Source organism: Triplophysa dalaica, chromosome 19 (assembly GCF_015846415.1).
Source record: "Triplophysa dalaica isolate WHDGS20190420 chromosome 19, ASM1584641v1, whole genome shotgun sequence".
Classification (NCBI taxonomy): Eukaryota; Metazoa; Chordata; class Actinopteri; order Cypriniformes; family Nemacheilidae; genus Triplophysa; species Triplophysa dalaica.
The window spans coordinates 14395008-14415102 of NC_079560.1; the positions used below are offsets into that span (position 1 = coordinate 14395008).

Below are 20095 nucleotides of genomic sequence, written 5' to 3' on the forward strand. Positions count from 1 at the left end.
TGTATGCAGAATAAAATGAAGGTCTACAGGTCTCTAATGGCATACGTACATTGTACACACCTTCTCATAAATCCAGTCATTTCCTTGTCTTTTGTTTCAAAAAGACTTTTCTCGCAAGATCTGCATTCGTCTCCGATTCCTCTCCCTCTTTTAAAAGCACTCTTTTAAAGCTGCCATAACACACACAGTTTATGCTTATCTCATATCTTGACTACCTATACAATAGTGTTGCATACTTTGTATATTCAAAGAGTATTTAGTTAGATAAAATTTATAAAAGCTTTTATACAGCTGTACGATTATTTCTGGAAAAATACAACATCCTGGGGGTGTGCAGGTGGGGGGAACTAATACATCATTGCAATACATTATCCCTGCAAATTTTGTGTTATTTACATTATGCACGAACGTGCCGATTGCCAACAAAACACAGACATATGAATTACTTTCACTTACTGCGTACGGTTCATGTCCGGTATCTTTTAGCGCTCGGACCACGCCGTCTATCTATTTCAAACGATCTCCAAATCCAGCGTTATATCCACCGTTTATATAACATCCATCACTGAAATGCTGTGCACAAACAAACACACCTCAACTTCTCTCACTATAGGAAAAGTAACAAGCTGCAGGCCCGCAGCACAGCTAATATTGACGCAGCGCAGCCAATCTTGCTGGTAAGATTGTCGGGTCGCTCATCGGTTGACATGTGTGTGGGCAATTTCTTTCAACTTGCCGTGGGCGTGCTCTTCCGGGAGAGTTGGGCAGTAAGGGACTAAGAAAAGCTGTTAAGAAACAAATTTTTATGTTCGAAAAAAACTTTCCGAAGCCTATACAAACGCTGAGGTAGTGTGTCAAGCACAGAAATACTACGTCATAAATCAAACTCGTTTTTTGACAAGTTGACCATGTTAAGCATAAGAATACAGCACATTTAACATTGTAGAGAAGTCAGAATGCATGAAACACCATTGCATAGCCCCTTGCAACTGTCCCTCCACTCAATGTCACACCAGGGGCGTAAAATGTGGCACTGGACTTCTTCAGCAGGAGCGGCCTACAAATCCAGCTCACAACATAACACAACAATGCAATGATGCACAAACCATTCTATTGCACTATAATTCATAATGTTTTTTAAAACCTTTCATGCCACCTTGCTAAATCAATGAAACATTAAACGGTAAAGGCCCGTACAGTCAAAGCAACAAACAGAAACCCTAACGACATAAAAGTCTCTCTAAACATGTATATTCAATATATAGTATTTATTGTAATACAAGGTAATGTATTTAAACTGTCTACGACATGGTGTGACTAGACTTTGTTAACAAATACTGTTTTACAACAGCTATAAAGTTCAACATTTAGTCAAAATCAACATTTAGTCTAAAAAAGTTAGTGATCAGGATTTATAAATCTAGAAGAGAAGAGAGAAAACACTCACTCTTTGGGCTCAATAAGTAAGTAGCTTACTCATAAGCTTAAAACAAAGAGCTTAGTAAGCTTTTAAAACTAAACATTGAACACAAATTTGACAGAAAAATTAAAAGTAATTTCATTACCTGTGATGATAGATCTGCAGTCTATTGAATTCTTCCATGCTAATAAAATGGACTATAGTCATGTCTTATGCCTCATATGCTATAATCTTATAGCCCCGGCTGACATCCAGGGGGACACCAGAATGACTAATAATTTGAGATTGGACAAAATTGGCATTGAAATACATTGCTATTTCCTATTATTTGAACATTTTTATAATGAATCCTTTTTCCCAGGCGATGTTAAGCTCTTAAATATTCTTTAATACAATGTGGGCCTTGAAGTCAAAAAGGCTGAGAATCCCTGTATTTGCATATAATGTGTAGACAAAAAGACAGTTTGCATTATAATGCTAATTATTTTCATTTGTTTTAAACCCATTAGTGATTTAATTAACACACACGCAGTGCAAATGCAATTGAACTAAAACATCGATTTGGACCTGTTTATGTAGCTGTTATCATGAACAACTTTGTGACATTACAACTTGTCCAATCAGCATCCCATATTCATAACTTCAACCCTTTGTAATTCGCACCTCAGCCAAAGATTTCCATCTGTTGATGTTTCAGAGCAGCTGGCTTTCCTCTCACTTTTGCTTTTATGATTCGTCCAAATTTCGCAGGAAAATCACATTGTAACCTCAAAGTGGTGAGTCCTTTTAAGGCATTGTGTTCTGTGGCGAGGTCGCAGTGCTCCGGAGCGCATGCTGAGTGTTGATGGGTGCCGGGTCAATAGCATCAACAAATGTGCATCAACTAAGTGCAGAGTGAGAGAGGAGGGAGAGACATGTTACTGCAATGCAAATAAATGTCTGTTGTCTTTTCTTGTAAGTGCGCTGATAGAACGGCAGGCTTTTAGTCCAAGTGCTCATTGACAAGGTTGTCTGGTTGCACACCCAATGTGTGATATCTCAGTTTAAAGGGATCGGCCACCCAATAGCTAGTGTTTGGCTTTTTTAAGATGTAAAGCGAACAAAAAAAACACCCAAAACCAAATAGAAAATCATTTGGGTGGGACTACTAAATAAATGACAAAATGTAAAGTTTCTTCAAGGACTTCTATGCCTTGGTTTAGGTGATAAGATTTGTCTAGCACCTGACAGATTTGTAACCAATTACGCACCTGCTCATACATCCAGTCATTTCCTTGTCTTTTATTCCAAAAAGACTTTTCCTCCAAGATCTGCATTCGTCTCCGATTCCTCTCCCTAAAACAAAAACTCTTTTAAACTGTCCCTCCCCTCAATGTCATACCATCAGATAAAGGAGATTGTTTATTTTTACCCACACCTCTTTACAATTCTTCCCTCCTCTTCCTCCTCACACATTCTCTTTTGCAAAAGATATCAAACACCTAAGCACACTGACACCGGCGCTGGGAATCAATTTACTCCTTGATGCTGCATAAACTGTGGCACACCAGAGCAGGTTTGTTGATTCCCGCATGGCGTTGTGTGGAAACGCACCTTAGAGTCATCGGCCTTTCTGTCAGCTGTTGTGAAACCTGCCTGAATAATTCATCAATTTTTCGACCTATCCTCTACCGTTTCCCAACTCCACCATAGCCGGAAGGATACAGTCTGCTCGTTCATTATCATTCCGCTTCATTCTCTTCTTCTGTTTTTGGTTGTTTACTTCCTCTCATGAGAAAAGTCAAGTTTTAACCCCAAAGAGATTTTCCTCTACACTTATACATTTTCCAGATGCTTTAATCAAAAGCAATTTACAGCCTGCATTTTATCAGTCTGTACAGTTCTTGGGAATCGAACCCATGACTTGTCATTATACACTGACAGTTGTTAAAGGCGGGGTGTCTGAATTACGCTTGTTTAGACAAAGTCGCACCGAGTACCAAAACAACCTTGTAGCCAATCAGCAGTAAGGTGCACAGTGCACAGGACGGACATTAGTCGAGCCGGGTGCTGACGAACGATGGGGGTAGTGGTTGGCTGTTTTGGTGATTTCAACAACAACGGTTATGAGAAATTGGATACACATTAACTGGAGTTGTGTCAACATTGGTTATTCTCAACCTTTCCTAAAAAATCTTTGTAGACGGAGGATAAAACGTCATTCATAACCAATTTTCTTAGAAAACTGAGTTTGTGTTACTCGTCTTATCAAAGTAATAGTTCACCCGCTCATTTCATCCAAGATGTATATGATATCCATTTTTAACTGAACACAAACAAATAATTTTGTTAAAATGCTGTCATATTGTCCTCCAAAAAGCACATACAGTATATACATAATTAAAATAATACAAATAACTCCAGTAGGTTATTAAATGTCTTCTGATACACTTGAGAGAGAAATCAATGTTTTGAGGTTATTTAGTATTCAATATGTTGCATATATTTACAGACCTTCCAAAACCTTTGGTGTCCACATTCTCCCCTTTGGTCACTCACAATTCAATATTGTGCTTTTGAAAATTACAAGAACATTGTGATACCTTATAAAGATTTATGCAAAACCCAGTGACAAACATAAAGAGTGACTAATAATCATGATTTATGACAAAAAAATAAAAATCACAAAATATGAAGATACGGTTTTGTTTTCGGACAGAAAGCGACAATATCCTTAAATACAATCCACAACGGCTTTTTAAATCGAAATGTTATGAGAATAAAGTTAAAAATGTTACGAGAATAAAGTTGAAATGTTACGAGAATAATGATTGAAAAATCTCGTAACATTTCGACTTTATTCTCGAAACATTTCGACTTTATTCTCGAAACATTTTGACTTTATTCTCGAAACATTTCGACTTTATTCTCGAAACATTTTGACTTTATTCTCGAAACATTTCGACTTTATTCTCGAAACATTTCGACTTTATTCTCGAAACATTCCAACTTTTTTCTCGAAATCTTGGATTTTTTTTATTTTTAAAGTGGCACTAAAACACCGTCGTAACAATCAAATTGGATTTAGTTTATTTTTATATTTTCAAAATGTTGAAATGCAAGAATTTTGAAACATTTAAGTGATGTAAAAGAGTCATTACTTGTAAAGTCAATTTGATAATAAATAAAGCTCTAAGGCAGCAAAAAACGTCAATTGCATTCGAACATAGGCCTACAGTACAGTTCAGTGTGCTAAATTCAAAAAGTTCTTAAAGATTCTTGCTTGTCTCAAGACTTGACCAATAAGACAAGAGCGAATAAGAATTAAAAAAACTGACTCGCCATTATGAGCCCTATGTAAGATTTAATATAAAATTATTTGTTTGCATAGAACTAAGTCATATACAGTACATGGCATGAGTAAATTGATTTAATTTCCATATTTGAGTGTACTGTTCCAGTTACAGTAAAAAAAAAACAGCACAGTATGTTTCCACATGCGTCAGTTTGGTTTATTTCTCACCTCTATTTGTTTATCCTTATTTATCACATCATCAAAGCTAGCTCTGCTTGTGTTTGCCATTCCTTAAAAGACAACATTTGCTTTGAAAGTGATTATATTACAATAAATATAATTGTTTGCTGAAACTGATTTAGAGAATATCTAAAGTATAGATATAGAGATACAGACACAGACACAGAGATAAAGAAATAGAGAAAAGAGAATAAGTTGGACAAAAAAGTTCTCAGACCAAAACAGGATACAATTGTTACTGTGATCCTTTGATGTGAAAGTGTTAAGTATGGTGATGAGAACATGTGATGTGAATAGGAAAATACAGCCTTAAAGCCTTCTGACTTCATATCGTCCAATCTTGCAGTATGTTAACCAGTAATGTTAAAACAACAAGTTGAGCCATTGGGACCCAATCCAAACACATTTTCATAATGTTTAGTCACTTGAAAAATGATGTGTGATGTGAAATATTACTGCTATTGTCCTTTAAGTTGTTCTTTTCTCTTGAGCTTCATTTGTTGATTCCTCGCTGAAGTGCATTCAATGTTTTGGTTACATTAAGGGATCTCTCACGTACTGTTGTTTTGTTATGATTTACGTCATTCATCCACCACACCTGAGCACAGTGCACATACAGAATATTACTTCTGTGTACAAACATCTGAAAAGCAATTTAAAATTAGGGATGTAAGTGAGCCGGTTGAAAATTGACGATTCAAGTCGGATGAGATGTTAAATGAATTGAAAAACATGTTTGAACAGAAGGGGTCGCAGTGTTTACTGCAAACTTGGTTAATGTGTTATAGTGATATTTCTTTAAAAAAGCTTAAAAAAAACAAGTTAGGAGTTAAGAATAGCGCAGACAAAGTCCTATTTTGTTTATATTAAAGATATTGTTGTATTATTCATTGTTTATTTGATTTGGAATTTGTTTTAAAATTGCAGTTTAGTTTCTTATTCGACATGAGATATCTTATTTTACAAAGAAATGTGAAATTTGTCTCAACTCATTTTGTAAAAAAATGTAAAAATGGCATCGTGAGATCAGTACCGTGAATCGTATCGCATCGTGAGCGGAGTGAATCGTTACATCCCTACTTAAAAAAAGATCAAATCCATTCATAACATCCAAATCGATATTTTTAGTAACGCATTGCAAAGGTCAAAAATATGATATCAAGATTAATGCATTTCTGAAAATGTAACAAAACACATTGATATTAAAAAGTTCATTAATCCATTAAATGTGTCTCTATCTGTCTCTTTCTCCAGGACGGCATGGGTCACTTGCGCATCACGGATAGAGGCCTGAAACTGGAAGGCGATTCAGAATTTCTTCAGCCGCTGTATGCCAAAGAAATCCAGTCCAGACCAGTAAGTGCACGTCAGGGCTTGTAGCTACAGTGTTGCTGCGATAGCAAAGAGGACATACATTCTCTCTCTCGTGACGCCCGGACGTAATAATATCACTCGGCCGGCAGTGGATGGATGGCTTGATAATGCGTCGAGTGCAACTGTTATCTCATCTGTATAGCAAGGGCGAGAGAGGATAGAGTGAAAGACAGACAGAGAGAGAGAAAGATGGGGAGGAGATGAGGGAAATAGCAATGCCTGCCGGTATTGGGGATGCAAGGAAACTCCCATTCAGTAGCAGGAATAAGATTCGCTTCAGGAATTTTCATAATTTCATTACATTTTTTTCTCTTATTTTGCAGGCAAATTTTAGTTAAGCAGGATGGACTGATAGCATCATAATGTAGAGACTAGAACAATTACTGTACTTTTGTGTTACTTTGAATGTCATGATGATTTTGTCATTTTTATCATATTATCAGGCCGAACAGTTTTTCACTTAATTAATCTGACAAACGACAACATAAACACGTTTTTCTGTTTCTGACCTCATTTCCTGAAGAAAACAGATGTTGTCAAAATAATCAAGAGCGTTTACAAAGGAAGCGTTTACACTCGAGTGAAGTAAGAGCAGCAGAAACAGTGCATGATTTACATTATACAGCTTTTAATATGAGACACAATAGTATTGTGCTATCTTTAATTAAAGAGGCAATTGAAGCATAGCATATTGTTCTGGAGATTAAGAAAGAAATCTGTATCAACTCACGAAACAGCCGTATGCAAACAAACGTCTCTTTCATTACAGCAGTCATGAAATTAAAACCCTACTTGTTTAATGAATACATGTTCCTGTTGTTGTTATTCTGCACGGTTCAGTGGTCCATGTTACACCAGAAAAAAGTGTTAAGGCTTTATAATCTTTCCAAATATCATAACTCTGAAATGACTTTTCCTATTTGGTCAGCATCACCTACAGGGTAAGTGTGCTATGGGTTATATACCACTTTGGAAGAAGTAAACATCGCTGGTGCAGAAGAACTTCCTGTTTAAGTTTTTTAACACTTAACAGCGTTTGAACAAAATACAACCAACAGAACAATTACAACCAAATCAACATGTTAAATCAATATCTTTAAGATTTAGTTGTATATGTACGATTTTAAATAATAAATAAAATAAATTGGGCCAGCGTTTACAAATCGCGAAGTGGTCTATAGTCAATAAGCTATTTCTGAGACTAGGTATGCCACCATACTCAATGTAATATTGAACCGTTCGGTACGACCTCCACAGTTCAATACGTGCAGGTGAATTGCGGTTTTCCGCAGTTTAAATTTCTCCGTGCACTCAATTACACTCTGAACTCGCTCTGTCCGTGTTTGTCTGTATCTAATAGCGAGTGGTGGTTGGGCGGTGAAGCAAGGCTGCCTGCAACACGAGAAGCAATGTGTTGTTAGGAGACGCGGCCTGGTTTTATTGTATGCACGTTGTCCTGAAGTGATAATCTCTGAATTTGGCACATCAAGAATGAATCAAGCATCTACAGCACCATGCCAAAGTCCGTTTAATAAAAGTCATGCCACTCAGCGACCTTTCAGACAGCTACTTACGTCATAGCAAGAGCGCCTCCAGGCAGCCATTTAGCATTGCATTTCTTCCAATTTATTGCTATTGCAGTCGTGGCCTTTCCCATTGAGTGGTGGTGTTTGCAGTGTTACGCGCACCGCATGTTTAATTCCATTACAGCAATCACAAGTTTTGCATTACGTTATTTTAAATACTCTAATGCGCAAGACCTCTTCAAGAATCTTATTTTACCGGCATGTTGATGAAAAGTAAACCAAACAAAAACAAAAAATTGTTTTTCTTCTTCTGAACTTTTTACTGTTCCTGTCACATAAGCCTGGAACAATAAAAAAACAATTTAATGTTGCCGAGCCATCAGAACCGAACCGAAAACCGTGGGTGAAAAACCGAGGTTTGTAGTGAACAGTGGGTGAGCTGAATTGTTGTATCCCTAATTTAGACATTTCATCTCGCATATTACTTGTAAATAATTAGAGTAATTTAATGATAGTAACCGATAAGGATATACAAATTACACCACTAATAATACACAACAGATATTTTTAAAATGCATTACTATATGTATAATTTACAGTAAAATGTCGGCTAAGGTGAACCTGACCTTCAGCCTTCATGTTCCATAAAAAAAATGTAATGGGCACTGCTTGGGTTTGAGGAAGGCGGAGTAGATGCAAAATTTTATCGTTAAAAATTCATTTCGAATTCACATTACAAATGCTAAATGGGTTGCGAATGCAATCTTGTGACGTTACATATCGTTTTGTTGAACATGTTCAGCATCATGCAGATGCTTTAAATTCTGCTGTTTTTATAATGCATGATTCTTGTAGAAGACCTGCTGCACTAAAATCATCTCAGACACGCACACAGTGCTTCCTAAACTTACATTAAAATCTTTTTGTTGAAGATGCATACCCAAACAGCCAAGTGTGCAAAAGTTACAATATTTAATTTTAGCATTAAACAAATGAATGTTTTCTCTCATCTTTTTTATGTCAGGGCAGTCCATTGTTCCTGCAATCCTCTAAGAATGTTTCTGTCAACATCCTCAATGAGAAGAAGCAGTTAGTATCTCAGCTCATTGCAGGTAAGCCCGCAAAAACTCACGTTCCCATTTGTAACACAAACAGACTTTGCGCTACGAGTCTCTTTAAAACCTCATTTAAGCGTCTTAGTTAGAATTAAGGTTGTGCTGCTCCCCAAGTTTTTGCAGTCTAAAAAACTGAATGAATTTCGTACCCAGGGCCATTATATTAGAGTAGATAGCATGAAATGAAATTTTCACTGAACTGAAGGGGGGGGCTGTGAACCAATCCACTCATAGAGGGAAAATGAAGCCAGTCAGCTAATGCTAGGCTTTATAGGACAGATGGTTAAATGACTATTTTGAAAGAGTTAAAAGGTTCTTTGATAGCCAGGTTGTTAGTCTCATCTCTCTCATGATATAGCATTTATAACTGTGACGAGAGACTTCATTACAGAGACGTAATTGCATGTTTATGGATGCATATACTATTAAGTCCTGGTTAATAGCGTAATAGCGAGGCCTTATTTTAATGAAAAGTAATTTCGTCTGAATGAACTAGTTAAGTGACTTCCACTCGAGTCACTGTGTTACAATAACTGTATTCAAAATTGAATTAAGTGAAAGTTTGAGAAGAATGTGTCGCAGTAATGAAATTCGAACGTGTTGCTTCTACTGGAAAAAAATAGTTTCTTCATCAGTGGTTGTGTTTCCAGTTTAAAATCTTCAAAACAACAATCCTCAAAAAGAGAAAGAATGTGTAAGTTTGTCTAAGATTGTGTAGATGTGTTTCCAGTAAATGTCAAAATTATATATTTTTATTTTTCAAGGACAAAGCCTATGAACTACTTTACATTTCGTTGAAAACTTTATTTTATTTAGTTTAATATATGCTCGAAAATAATAAAAATAATATAATAAAGTAATAACCAGAGTCAATATGCATTATCTGTATTTATATTCTATTTATTATATATATTTTTAAGTAAATTTCTCTTGTATTGAAGATTTTAAAATGCGAGTACTGAGACCAGTAAACTGTATGTATGATTCATTTTTACGTATTTGTAAAACACAGTCCTAGAGTTAACTGCCTTTTGTGCAAAGAGACAAAACAAAGGAGCATCATTTTGATGCATAATTTAACACGAATATTGTCTTTGTAACTGAAAAGCACTCAAATTAAAAAAATTGTCTTCTGGAACAGGTTCTCGAGGAGTTCACGCACGGGGTAAGATGCTGGAGGTGAAATCAAATACAGGAAAGCTTCTATTCTCTGCGGACGACCATGAGGTGGTAGTCGGTGCAGAGAGATTGCGAGTTATGGGTGAGTAAATAGTTAAATTATAACGCGTTCAAAGGCATTAAAGCTTTTTGCTTGTGCAGTTATTTGTGGAAAAAAGTGGATAAAACCCTCTTTGCCTATAAACCTCCTGGGACAGCTGTTATAGACTGACCTGAGACATGCCGCCGTTTCTGCAAACTATACTATGTCTGTAATCAATTGCACTAGTACTTTAAAACCTGGAGTCATCTATCCAGTAGCCTTCCTGTTCATCTCATAGTTAGTTTTATAGCTGAAAACCACAAGATCATACCAAAGGCAACAGTCAGGCAAATATTTATTATTAGCAATTAACAAGCCTCCGTTTTTTTATTATATTTTTTAGTCAAAGTTTTCTAATTTATAAAGTTCTCAAAAAGCTCCTGTGCCTTCATTGATAGAACATTGCGTTTTAAAAATGTGTGCATTTATTCTTGATGTCTAAACCTTTTACACGGCCCCTTTGCTAGTTTTATAAATTATGAATTTGCAAAATCTGCTTTTACATGTATGTATTTGGCAAAAGCTGTGGATAAATAACTTACAGTGCATTCAAGGTATACTTTTAGTAGTTTATTATGTGTTCCCTGGGATCGAACCAATTATTCCAAGTAGGCTACAGTTATTTCCAGTTAGCACGGACATCAAATACCACAAAACAGGTGAACGTTTCTGGCCTGTTGTTGTTAGAGGCTCTAGAATATTAAACACTCCTGTGACATGTGCCCTATACAGTCATATGGGTTGGAGGATATGTTGAAACTTTTACCCCTTTGGGTATAACGCTTTTGCTTAATGTACAACTTAAACCTACTGCATAGTGTTAATAATGAGGTAATGCATACTGTATGTAGATGTTATATATAAAATTGCCCTCTTTAAAATTACCTTTGGTTTTTAGCCACATTAGTGCACTTATTCAATTGACAGCATTAAATTGTTGATGCTGGCGGTGGGAATATTCATTTTTCCGTCTTATTTTTGAAAAGTGTTTTGGTTTGGGCCTGTTAGATCAGAGCGGCCTCTCCCGAGAGCTTCGCTGAGCTTCCTGTAAAGTGATTATTCATGTCTGTGTACATCCATTTTTCTCCCCGAAGATTTTCCTTAAGCCACACTTCATTACCCTACATTCACTCTGCCTCACCAATGGACTGCAGTGAGAACAAGGCTATTTAGAACTGTGTTTCTGGATTTTATTTCTAGTGTTCCTGGACTGACGCCAGCAGTCCGCATTAGTATTTAAGCTTTGGTGGGCCTCACTGGGAATCTGTGAACATTCTGAGGTCAGGCAAATCCTGTCACTCTAATGCTTAGATAAATACCCTTGTCTCCTTTTATGAATCTAAGCTTAGAATCAATCCTTTTATCTCCTGCTGTGTAAAATGACTACAGACTTATGCCATGACAACAGAGAGTGAGTCTGGGGTAAACGGCACTTAAAATGACATCCATACGTACATACGATCAACTCGAATTGCAATTACTTTAAATGTGCAGTGATATGAGTAAAAGCACCTGTCATACCAATCCACAATATATGTGTATAATTATGCTGTTTTAACATTAATTACTGTATTTTCATTGCATTTTTAAAGCAGTGTAGTATAAAGCTGTTCCTCTTACTGGACGTTCCCAGCGTTAGAAAGTCAGATTCATTCTACAGAAAAATCAGCACTAGTTATTCCTGATATTTTAACACAGACTCACCACTGAAAAAAAGGAAAAACTAGATATGAATAAGGCCAGTAAGAACTACAAAAAACATGGAAAGGACTACAAAAAGAAGTGACTATATAACACACAACAATCTTCAAGACAAAAGACTTAACAGAACAGAAACCTTACATAAGCAAACAGGACGGAATCTGTTAAGGCTATTTCACCTATCCAACAAATGAAAACAGACTCATTCCCTCTTAACTAGAATGTCAGTGTTTGTTGGATCAATGTGAATTAGCCTTTAGCATGTGACAAACCAGGTTCTACCACAAGAACATTACAGGAACATCTCAATTGATATTGTACAACACAATATATATTCAAATAAAGTTGGCAAAAAAAATGCCGGGCCGATCCTTGAGGATTATGTTAAAAGTTCTAGTATGAAATGCAAATTTGATACAATTTAAATCCAATTGAAGAATTATGCACAAATATGTAAAAATGCATATTACAACTATATAGTTTTTAAAAAAACATTACAGCTTTGAAGAATGACAGGACTTAAAGAACTCCTTCTGAAAAACTTTTCATTCCCTTACTTTTCTTTCATGTACTCGTCTTGGTGCACTGAAGAATCATTTCAAGTGAATGTATTCGATTACAGTATTTTGCAACTCTTTAAAGATAAGCAGCGCTTCATCTGATAAAAGTCTGCTACAGCATCAATGTCGGCTCAGATTTTAAAGAATAAAGCACAGGAAAGAAAAGTCTCACGGGGGGGCTGTCTGCGACTTTAGCTACTATTTTGCTCCACAAGAAATGCATTAAGAACAAATTAGGACAAAGTCTGCAACATCTGCTTATGTTCTCTACTGTTTTTTAATTCAAGCTCTGTGGACTCGAACCTTTACAGTAAATGGAAAGACCTTGATTGTTTTACAGTAATTGTACAGTAGAAGTGTCTTTTTCATACTTTAAAGGTATTTGTAATTCATCTTATTAGAAATAGACAGAATTTGAATATAATGAACATATGTCTTCAGAGGTGTACAAAGATCTTACATAATAAAGCGTTATGTTTTAAAAACCTTAGAATATCCTATTTCTAAATCTAAACCTGTGGTACCGCCCTGTCCGCTGATGTTGGCCCTGGATAATGTTATGTAAGTGTGAGGCGATTGTTATTCTTCATTTATTTTAACAATCGGATGTTAAAGAGCGGAATAATTGTCTTGGGTACCTAAGTCACTCCCAAGAGATGCAATGTCAAGATTTGAGTCCTATAATGTATGCATAATTAGGCAATGTTCACTAAAATGCTAGACGGTTTTAAAGAATGCCCTAATGCGGATTCTCATTTATTCCCTTTTTTCGTTTAATCTATTCTTTCATATTTTCTAACGGCGTACATAAATGCAAAGGTTTACAGTAGAATTCATTTTACCGCCACGGAGCAATAACGTGACATCAGAGCAGGGGCGTGGCACAGTGAGTGTTGGATAACCCAATCAGAGCTGATGAATGATAAATAATCAAGTTACAAGTTAAACACTGCTGAGATTCACTGCTATTGATAGATGTATGAATGTTATCGGTGGTTGTAAATGACTGATACATTTCCCACCGTGGTGGGGTAGCCTTTAAAATGGATATGGAATTGGCCTCATGATCGCTTCCTAACGTAACACCCCCACCACCCCCCAACTTCCAATCTTTGCTACCTGCCTTTCACCTGCAAGTAATTATGGGTAATTCAAGTTGGATCTTCAGGCTCCGTATCACTTGATTACAGGAATACAGCCAATCAGACAAAACCCAAACTTCACAATAGATCTAAACAACATGATTTGATCACTTGTCTGAAGTACCCTGACAAGCCCCTGTGAAACCCCTTTTACTTTAAAAACATTAGAGCAAAGAAAATCTAATCAGTCTGGAAACAACTGGGGAGACCTAAAGATAGATCAATGTTAAGCTGTGATAAGCAAACTGATTTGGAAATTTGTGAAATATGTGGGATTGGGTTTTTGGTTTCTCCTCACACCGGTGTGTTCACAGTTAGCAGTGGTCCGCGGGATAATGATATTAGTGGTAGGGGTCTTTGCTCTAATTGTAATTAACACTCATTGATTAGCCTCAATTATATTCCAGTGATTTGCTCGTAATTACCACATCTGACAATAATGATCATTCTTAGAACTGATCTAAAAATCTTTTTTCCTATTTAATGATGTGTAATCTGGACTGGATGATGCTCCTCTGACAGTAAGAAGTGCAGATATTACAGATATACAGTGAGTAGAAATGAAGAGAAGCGCAAGTTATTGTAAATGGTTACTTTATGCAACTTATGAACATTTGTTTAGGTTGTGGGTGTATATGACAATAAATAGGTGAGCAGAAATTCAGTCCATTATATATAAAAGCATATTCAGATAGGAGACGGATTTTAGAAGAAAGATGGAAGAAAGATTTTACACCTTTGTAATAAAGTGTGTAATTTGCAGTAAATCATGTGCATTGTAGGAATGAGCACATGGTTAAACCTTAGATGGCTATAAATTGCAGACTTATCTCCTCTAAATATGACATTTTTTAACATATTTCTCCCTGGAAAGATTGAGAATAAGGAGGGGGAATTCAGGTTATTTTGGATACTTTTTGACAATGAGATAAATTTTACAAATACTGCAGCAGAAAAATAATTGAGATCATTTCAAATAAAATGTACTATTTTTATGTGTTCAGGTAAAATTATCAGTTTTTTCACTAACAATGTTTCTCCCAAGTTTCAAACAAAAAATATTTTTTATTTGCACTTATTTGCAGAAAATGAAAACCGGAGACACAGGTCAAAATAACAAAAAAGACGCTCTGTATTTCTTCAGATTTCTTTTAGTAAAAGTAGGTTTTTTATGTGATATCCTTGATTTTTATCACAGTTTGCTGTCAGTCTTCCACATTGCTGTTGGATGACTTATTTACTCCTGAGGTCTGATTTGATTGAAATTCATCAACACAGAAATGAAGATTAAATGAAAATTTGGAAATGGTCTCTTTATTTTTTCCGCATCTGTACATGCTTAAAATAAAAATAACATTAAGAATTAAAATTTGCTTTCATAACTTCTATCTATTTGTATAGTTTTTATTAAGTAAAGCAATATAAGAAAGGATTAAAAATGAGGTGCTGCAATTATGGTGATATAAATCACTTAACATGGCCTGTAATTACATCTGCTAATTGAATCTATAGACAAATTCAGTTCGCTCCTTCTCTGCGGGCCGTAATCTCAATGCATTTGTTGGGCCGATGGAGATTAACAGTCTGTGAAATGTGGTACAGGAGATTTCTTAACAGAGGAAATATGGGCCCAACATTTCACGGTTTTATCATGACTGAATGGGAAATTTGCTGTGCTGAGTGACCATTGGAATTCTGTCAGGTGTCCACAGTAAGCGGAAGATTAAGAGTCTATAACGGCAGCGAATTTATGGTTAGGACTTTGCTGTACCCACACACATCGCCTCAGAGACCGATGATATAACTCACGTCTCTGGTCAGCCCCTTCGATTCGATTTTCACACCATATAGTGTGCTTTATTGGTCCTGTGTCTTACAAGTCATGTTTTGTTACATGAAACTTCATGAAATTAAAAGTTCACAAACATTTCAAGTATCGTTGCTGCATAAAATGTAGATCTTGATGTACTACATTAATTGGTTCATTATATATTCTTGGAACTGTTTTTTTAAGACTAGAACCGTGAGGAATTTACACCTTTAGAAAAACGCTTCTGGTGCAAGGCGTGGGCAAAAGCTGCGAGGAGCATTGCGCGACCGTTTCCCATTAAGGATGTGACAAACCAAACTGAAACGTGATTTTTAATCACTGAAGTCATCGTTTTTAATGACAGAAGGCGCACTCCACAGACGTGTCTTGCCGCGGCTTTGCCGAACACAGCGTTTTCCTGTATGAACACTCGAGTCGGTGACCACTGTGCACATTGTTTTGCGCAGCTCCTACCGCCACAAAATTACATTATACTTGTTTCATGTTGTAATTTACATATTGATCAACCGGTATGGACCACAGAATAAATAGGCTGCTGTTATGTACATGGGAGGGTTAGATTATTTAGTGAACAGGTTATTTCAAGAGTGATGAACTAAGTTATGGAAAATAATTATTTTCATGCATTTTAGATGCGGAAAAGACTCCTGCATCTCACCCTTTTCCTGTACAAAATTATTATTCGCAAAATAGAGACTTTATGGAATGTATACATACATGGTTACAAGTATGACTGTTGACATTTAAAAACAACATTTGATTTATTTTGTTTAATATTTCATTAAGTTAGGGAAATGAGCAAGTGCCTCATCAGACTATTTGGATGTTATTGATAGTGTAAAAACATCAACTTGAAAGCACATGTGATTGATCGATCAGCATTACTTAACATCAATTAAGGCAAGTAGTTAAAAATAATAATAGATATAATAATAATCGGAACTGGAAAACTGCTTACGATACCCAACACTACTCATAAAATAACTTAGACATGTATCACAGAAAATCAAAGACAATTGACACAATATTAAAGCTGACTATAAACGCCCATTTCTTTAATATGAACATATAGGACACAAATATGATAAATGATTCTTTTGCTGTAGATGATATTATTTCCTTTACTGAAGGGCTGAACTCTCATCTCTAGCAGAGACTCACGTTGCAGATGCATTTGTCACAGACCCCCAAGTTGCGTGCGAGCATACACATACAGGCACACAGTGGTGCGGTGTTTACAGAGTTCTTAAATTGCAGCCAACGGCTTACTTCCCCGCTTCTTTTCGAAGCACTACAGTGGCTGACACCGGGCTAAAATGTGATCAAGTTTTCGCTTCTTTGCCTTAACGTAAAGTATTTGTGAAGCAAGTTTGTCCCTTATGGGGCTTTGTAGAAACAACACCGTGAATTCCATGTAAGGGGACCCGCGGTGTATGTGGATAGAAATAGCTCGATCTAACATTATACAAACATAAGACTTCATTATGTACGGTCTGGCGACAGTTATGTATTTACTCCATGAATGATAACTAATGAACTATACAAGATAATTATAAAAAATCTATATGTTACCAAATAGCAAATCCTTACAAATCCTCCAAACTACACTTAAAGGAGCCGTTCTTCTAAAAATTTGCCTCCATGGTAATTTTTATTCCTACTATGGAAAGTAAATTGGGGCAAATTTTGAAGTGAACTTCTCTTTTAATAAAATACCTGTTTAAAAGTAATATTCCGGCAGGCGGGACACCAGAAAAAATAACTTTTTTTCAGTAAAAAACAGTGTAATTAAATGTTTTTCATGTTTATTTACACACAACTTTTCTATAGACATTTTTACCTCATTTCAAAAGCATGTTAAAATAATGTAAAATTACTAGTGCTGTCAATCGATTAAAACAAAATATCGGATTAATCATGCATTTTCTCACGATTAATTGCACATAACAATAATTATTTAAAATATACTTTTACATTTTAATAATTTCACATTTACTCTTCAAATTGATGTAGAAACAAAATATTTATTTAACAGCGTCATTTTATGAATAAAAGCAAACATTCTGATATGGTACTGTAACTGATGTCCCTATTAAATTGATTATTTTAACATTATAGCCATTCAACAGTATAATTGAGAGCTATCATGTACGAAATATACAGACATTTAAGTAAGTTCTCAAACACTTTACAGTCTTTAATGCTAAATTGTGCATTAAATGCGGAAGAATTAAAACAATGACAGCCAATAATAAACCATTACAGTTTAAAGGGCTGCAGCATGTGAGCTAAGAAGAAGAGCATAAGGTTGTAATCCTTTGCTAATATAGTTATCGCTGTAGTTATCATTATGGGTGTGAATGGGCCTGCATATCATATTATCTTCAATGTATTAAGGTACATGCGAAGCAATACTGAAGTATTCACAACTACACAAGGCATATTTGCAGAAGAACACCGATCAGATTCTACAGCGGCTCCTTCGCCTGTGAACAGATCCATTGAGGGAATCTTTATGGGCGTCCAGAACACTTGAGCATTGGCCCATAACTCAAGGATTGATCAGATGTGACACTGAGGCAAAGAGGAGGGTCACGACGGTAAATAGAAACAATGATGGAGTCATTTTAGCCAGAAAAAACATGTTGAAGTTAAACCGAAACTCAAATAGCTTTATTGATCAGCCGCTCAATCTGTTTATGAACATATTTCTGTGCGGCTGCAGGTTTGTTCGGAAGAATTAGCACAGGATTATGTGGAGTTTGTGCGAGTCGTTGCAAGCATAGGTTTTAAGCTAAGGTTTATTGAGCTGATGTTGTTAAAGTTTAAAGCTAATTTGCCTACAGTATAGACAGTTAGGGAATAATGTAACGCTAATGGAGCAGACAAAACAAGATGTTGAAATAATGAACATTCGGTGTAAAACCCCTCAGGAGATTATCAACATTCTCCTCTCAGCCAGTAGATGGACTTATATATTATGTATATAGATTTCATTAGGCTTGCATAATAAATGTATATAGCATGCGGTACTGTGAACATTAATTGGAGAGTTGAGATGTCTAGATTTTACTTATAAATTACTCACAGAAATGCACTTTAGCTGTGTTAACTAACTCTCATTGAAGGTCATGCATATCAAGCATCCTTATTGCTGTCCCCCATATGTTGAGGTAATGATTTTTAGAGCATCTACTTTTCCAATGACTGCAGTTACATTTGGCAGACGCAATATGAGCAAAACAACCCCATATGCTTGAAGGAGTGACAAAAGCCAATTCTGTTGTCCAGAATATTATCAAGACTTGACCAGCGGTAGTAAATAAGTACCTTACAACCACTAGCAACCAAATAGCAATGCACCGCTAGCAATGCATGTAAGCAAGGAAAACTTAAATTTGTAAAACAATATAAACCACAAAAAGTGACACTTACGGTTAAGATGTTCATTGTATACAAACTAGTGGTGGGCCGTTAACGGCAGTGAGACTCTTATCGCGCGATAAAAAAAAATGTCGCCGTTAATCTATTCTCAAAGTTGGTTTGGGAGCTGGTTCTATACTACGCAAGCTATGATGACTTTCACCTTGATATTTTAGCGCGGATGTATACCAGCTTAACTGCACTGTACGGGGCGAGAACGCGATTTTTGAACTCGAGTGATTCGCGTCATTCGCGGAAGCAGATGCCGCCTCATCATCTCATAACCAGGGCATCATTCGCGCGATTCGCGCAGCAAGTAGGTCTATTGGCTCTTTGCATTAACACATAAATCACTCGCGCTTGACACGCCATTCGCGTTTGGTCTGAACACAACATAACGTTACTGTGAAATTACCGCATCAAACGTGACGTGCTAACATGGATGCAGCTATGAAGCCGCCGGGTTTGCTTCAGGGAATATTAATTTTTAAGAAGCTTCCCAATAGAAACATCGACAAGACTAAGGTTGTTTGCACCTTGTGCAATGGGGAATTGGTTTAAAAAAAAACACTTTCTCTCAACAGGTAGTGGTCTATCTTTAGTTGAAACCAGTAACTTTGTATTGAGATCTAATGTATTATGGCTCCTGTATGACATATCGCTTGTTGCTCCCTCACTCTTTGTAAGTTGCTTTGGATAAAAGCGTCTGCTAAATGACTAAATGTAAATGTACTGTAGGAGCTCTTCCAGTCTCAAGTACCACCTAAACGGAAATCATCCCTTAGCTAATGCGGAAGTAAACACAAGTTCATCTTATTGAACATAATTTAATTTTCATCACCAATTATCATAGTAGAACAGCTTTCTCAAGCAGTTTGTGATGCATTTTGGAAACAGGAGATGAGCCCCTGGTCTAATGCGCCACCTGGCTTGAGAAACCCGTTCTCAAAGACTTACTTTTAGTTGTTATTTGGGTAGCACACATATTCTGAATGCCTTCGGCAGAATTCAAATGAGCCATTTTAATCTAGATTAATCTAGATTAATCTTGGAATTAATCTAGATTAAAAAAAATAATCTATGCCCACCACTAATACAAACACACTTTTAATATCCTTTACAGTTTCGCTTCTCTAGTAAATGATTCTTTCAATATTATTCCGACTGAAATACAAGCTGAAAATCCTAAGGAATAAAACCTGTTTGAAGTGCAAACTTGAATGGGTAT

The 20095-nt window shown here is 36.1% G+C and overlaps 1 protein-coding gene across 2 annotated transcripts in view; it reads left to right on the top strand.

Moving 5' to 3' along the window:
* The window catches only part of sgcd (sarcoglycan, delta (dystrophin-associated glycoprotein)), a 157517-nt gene that overhangs the window by 108480 nt on the left and 28942 nt on the right, over positions 1–20095 (top strand). For both annotated transcript variants that reach the window (XM_056731719.1, XM_056731718.1), the window contains exons 3-5: positions 6189–6290; positions 8859–8946; positions 10091–10210. In XM_056731719.1, coding sequence (XP_056587697.1) covers positions 6189–6290; positions 8859–8946; positions 10091–10210 — 310 coding nt within the window. The remainder of the gene's footprint in view (positions 1–6188; positions 6291–8858; positions 8947–10090; positions 10211–20095) is intronic.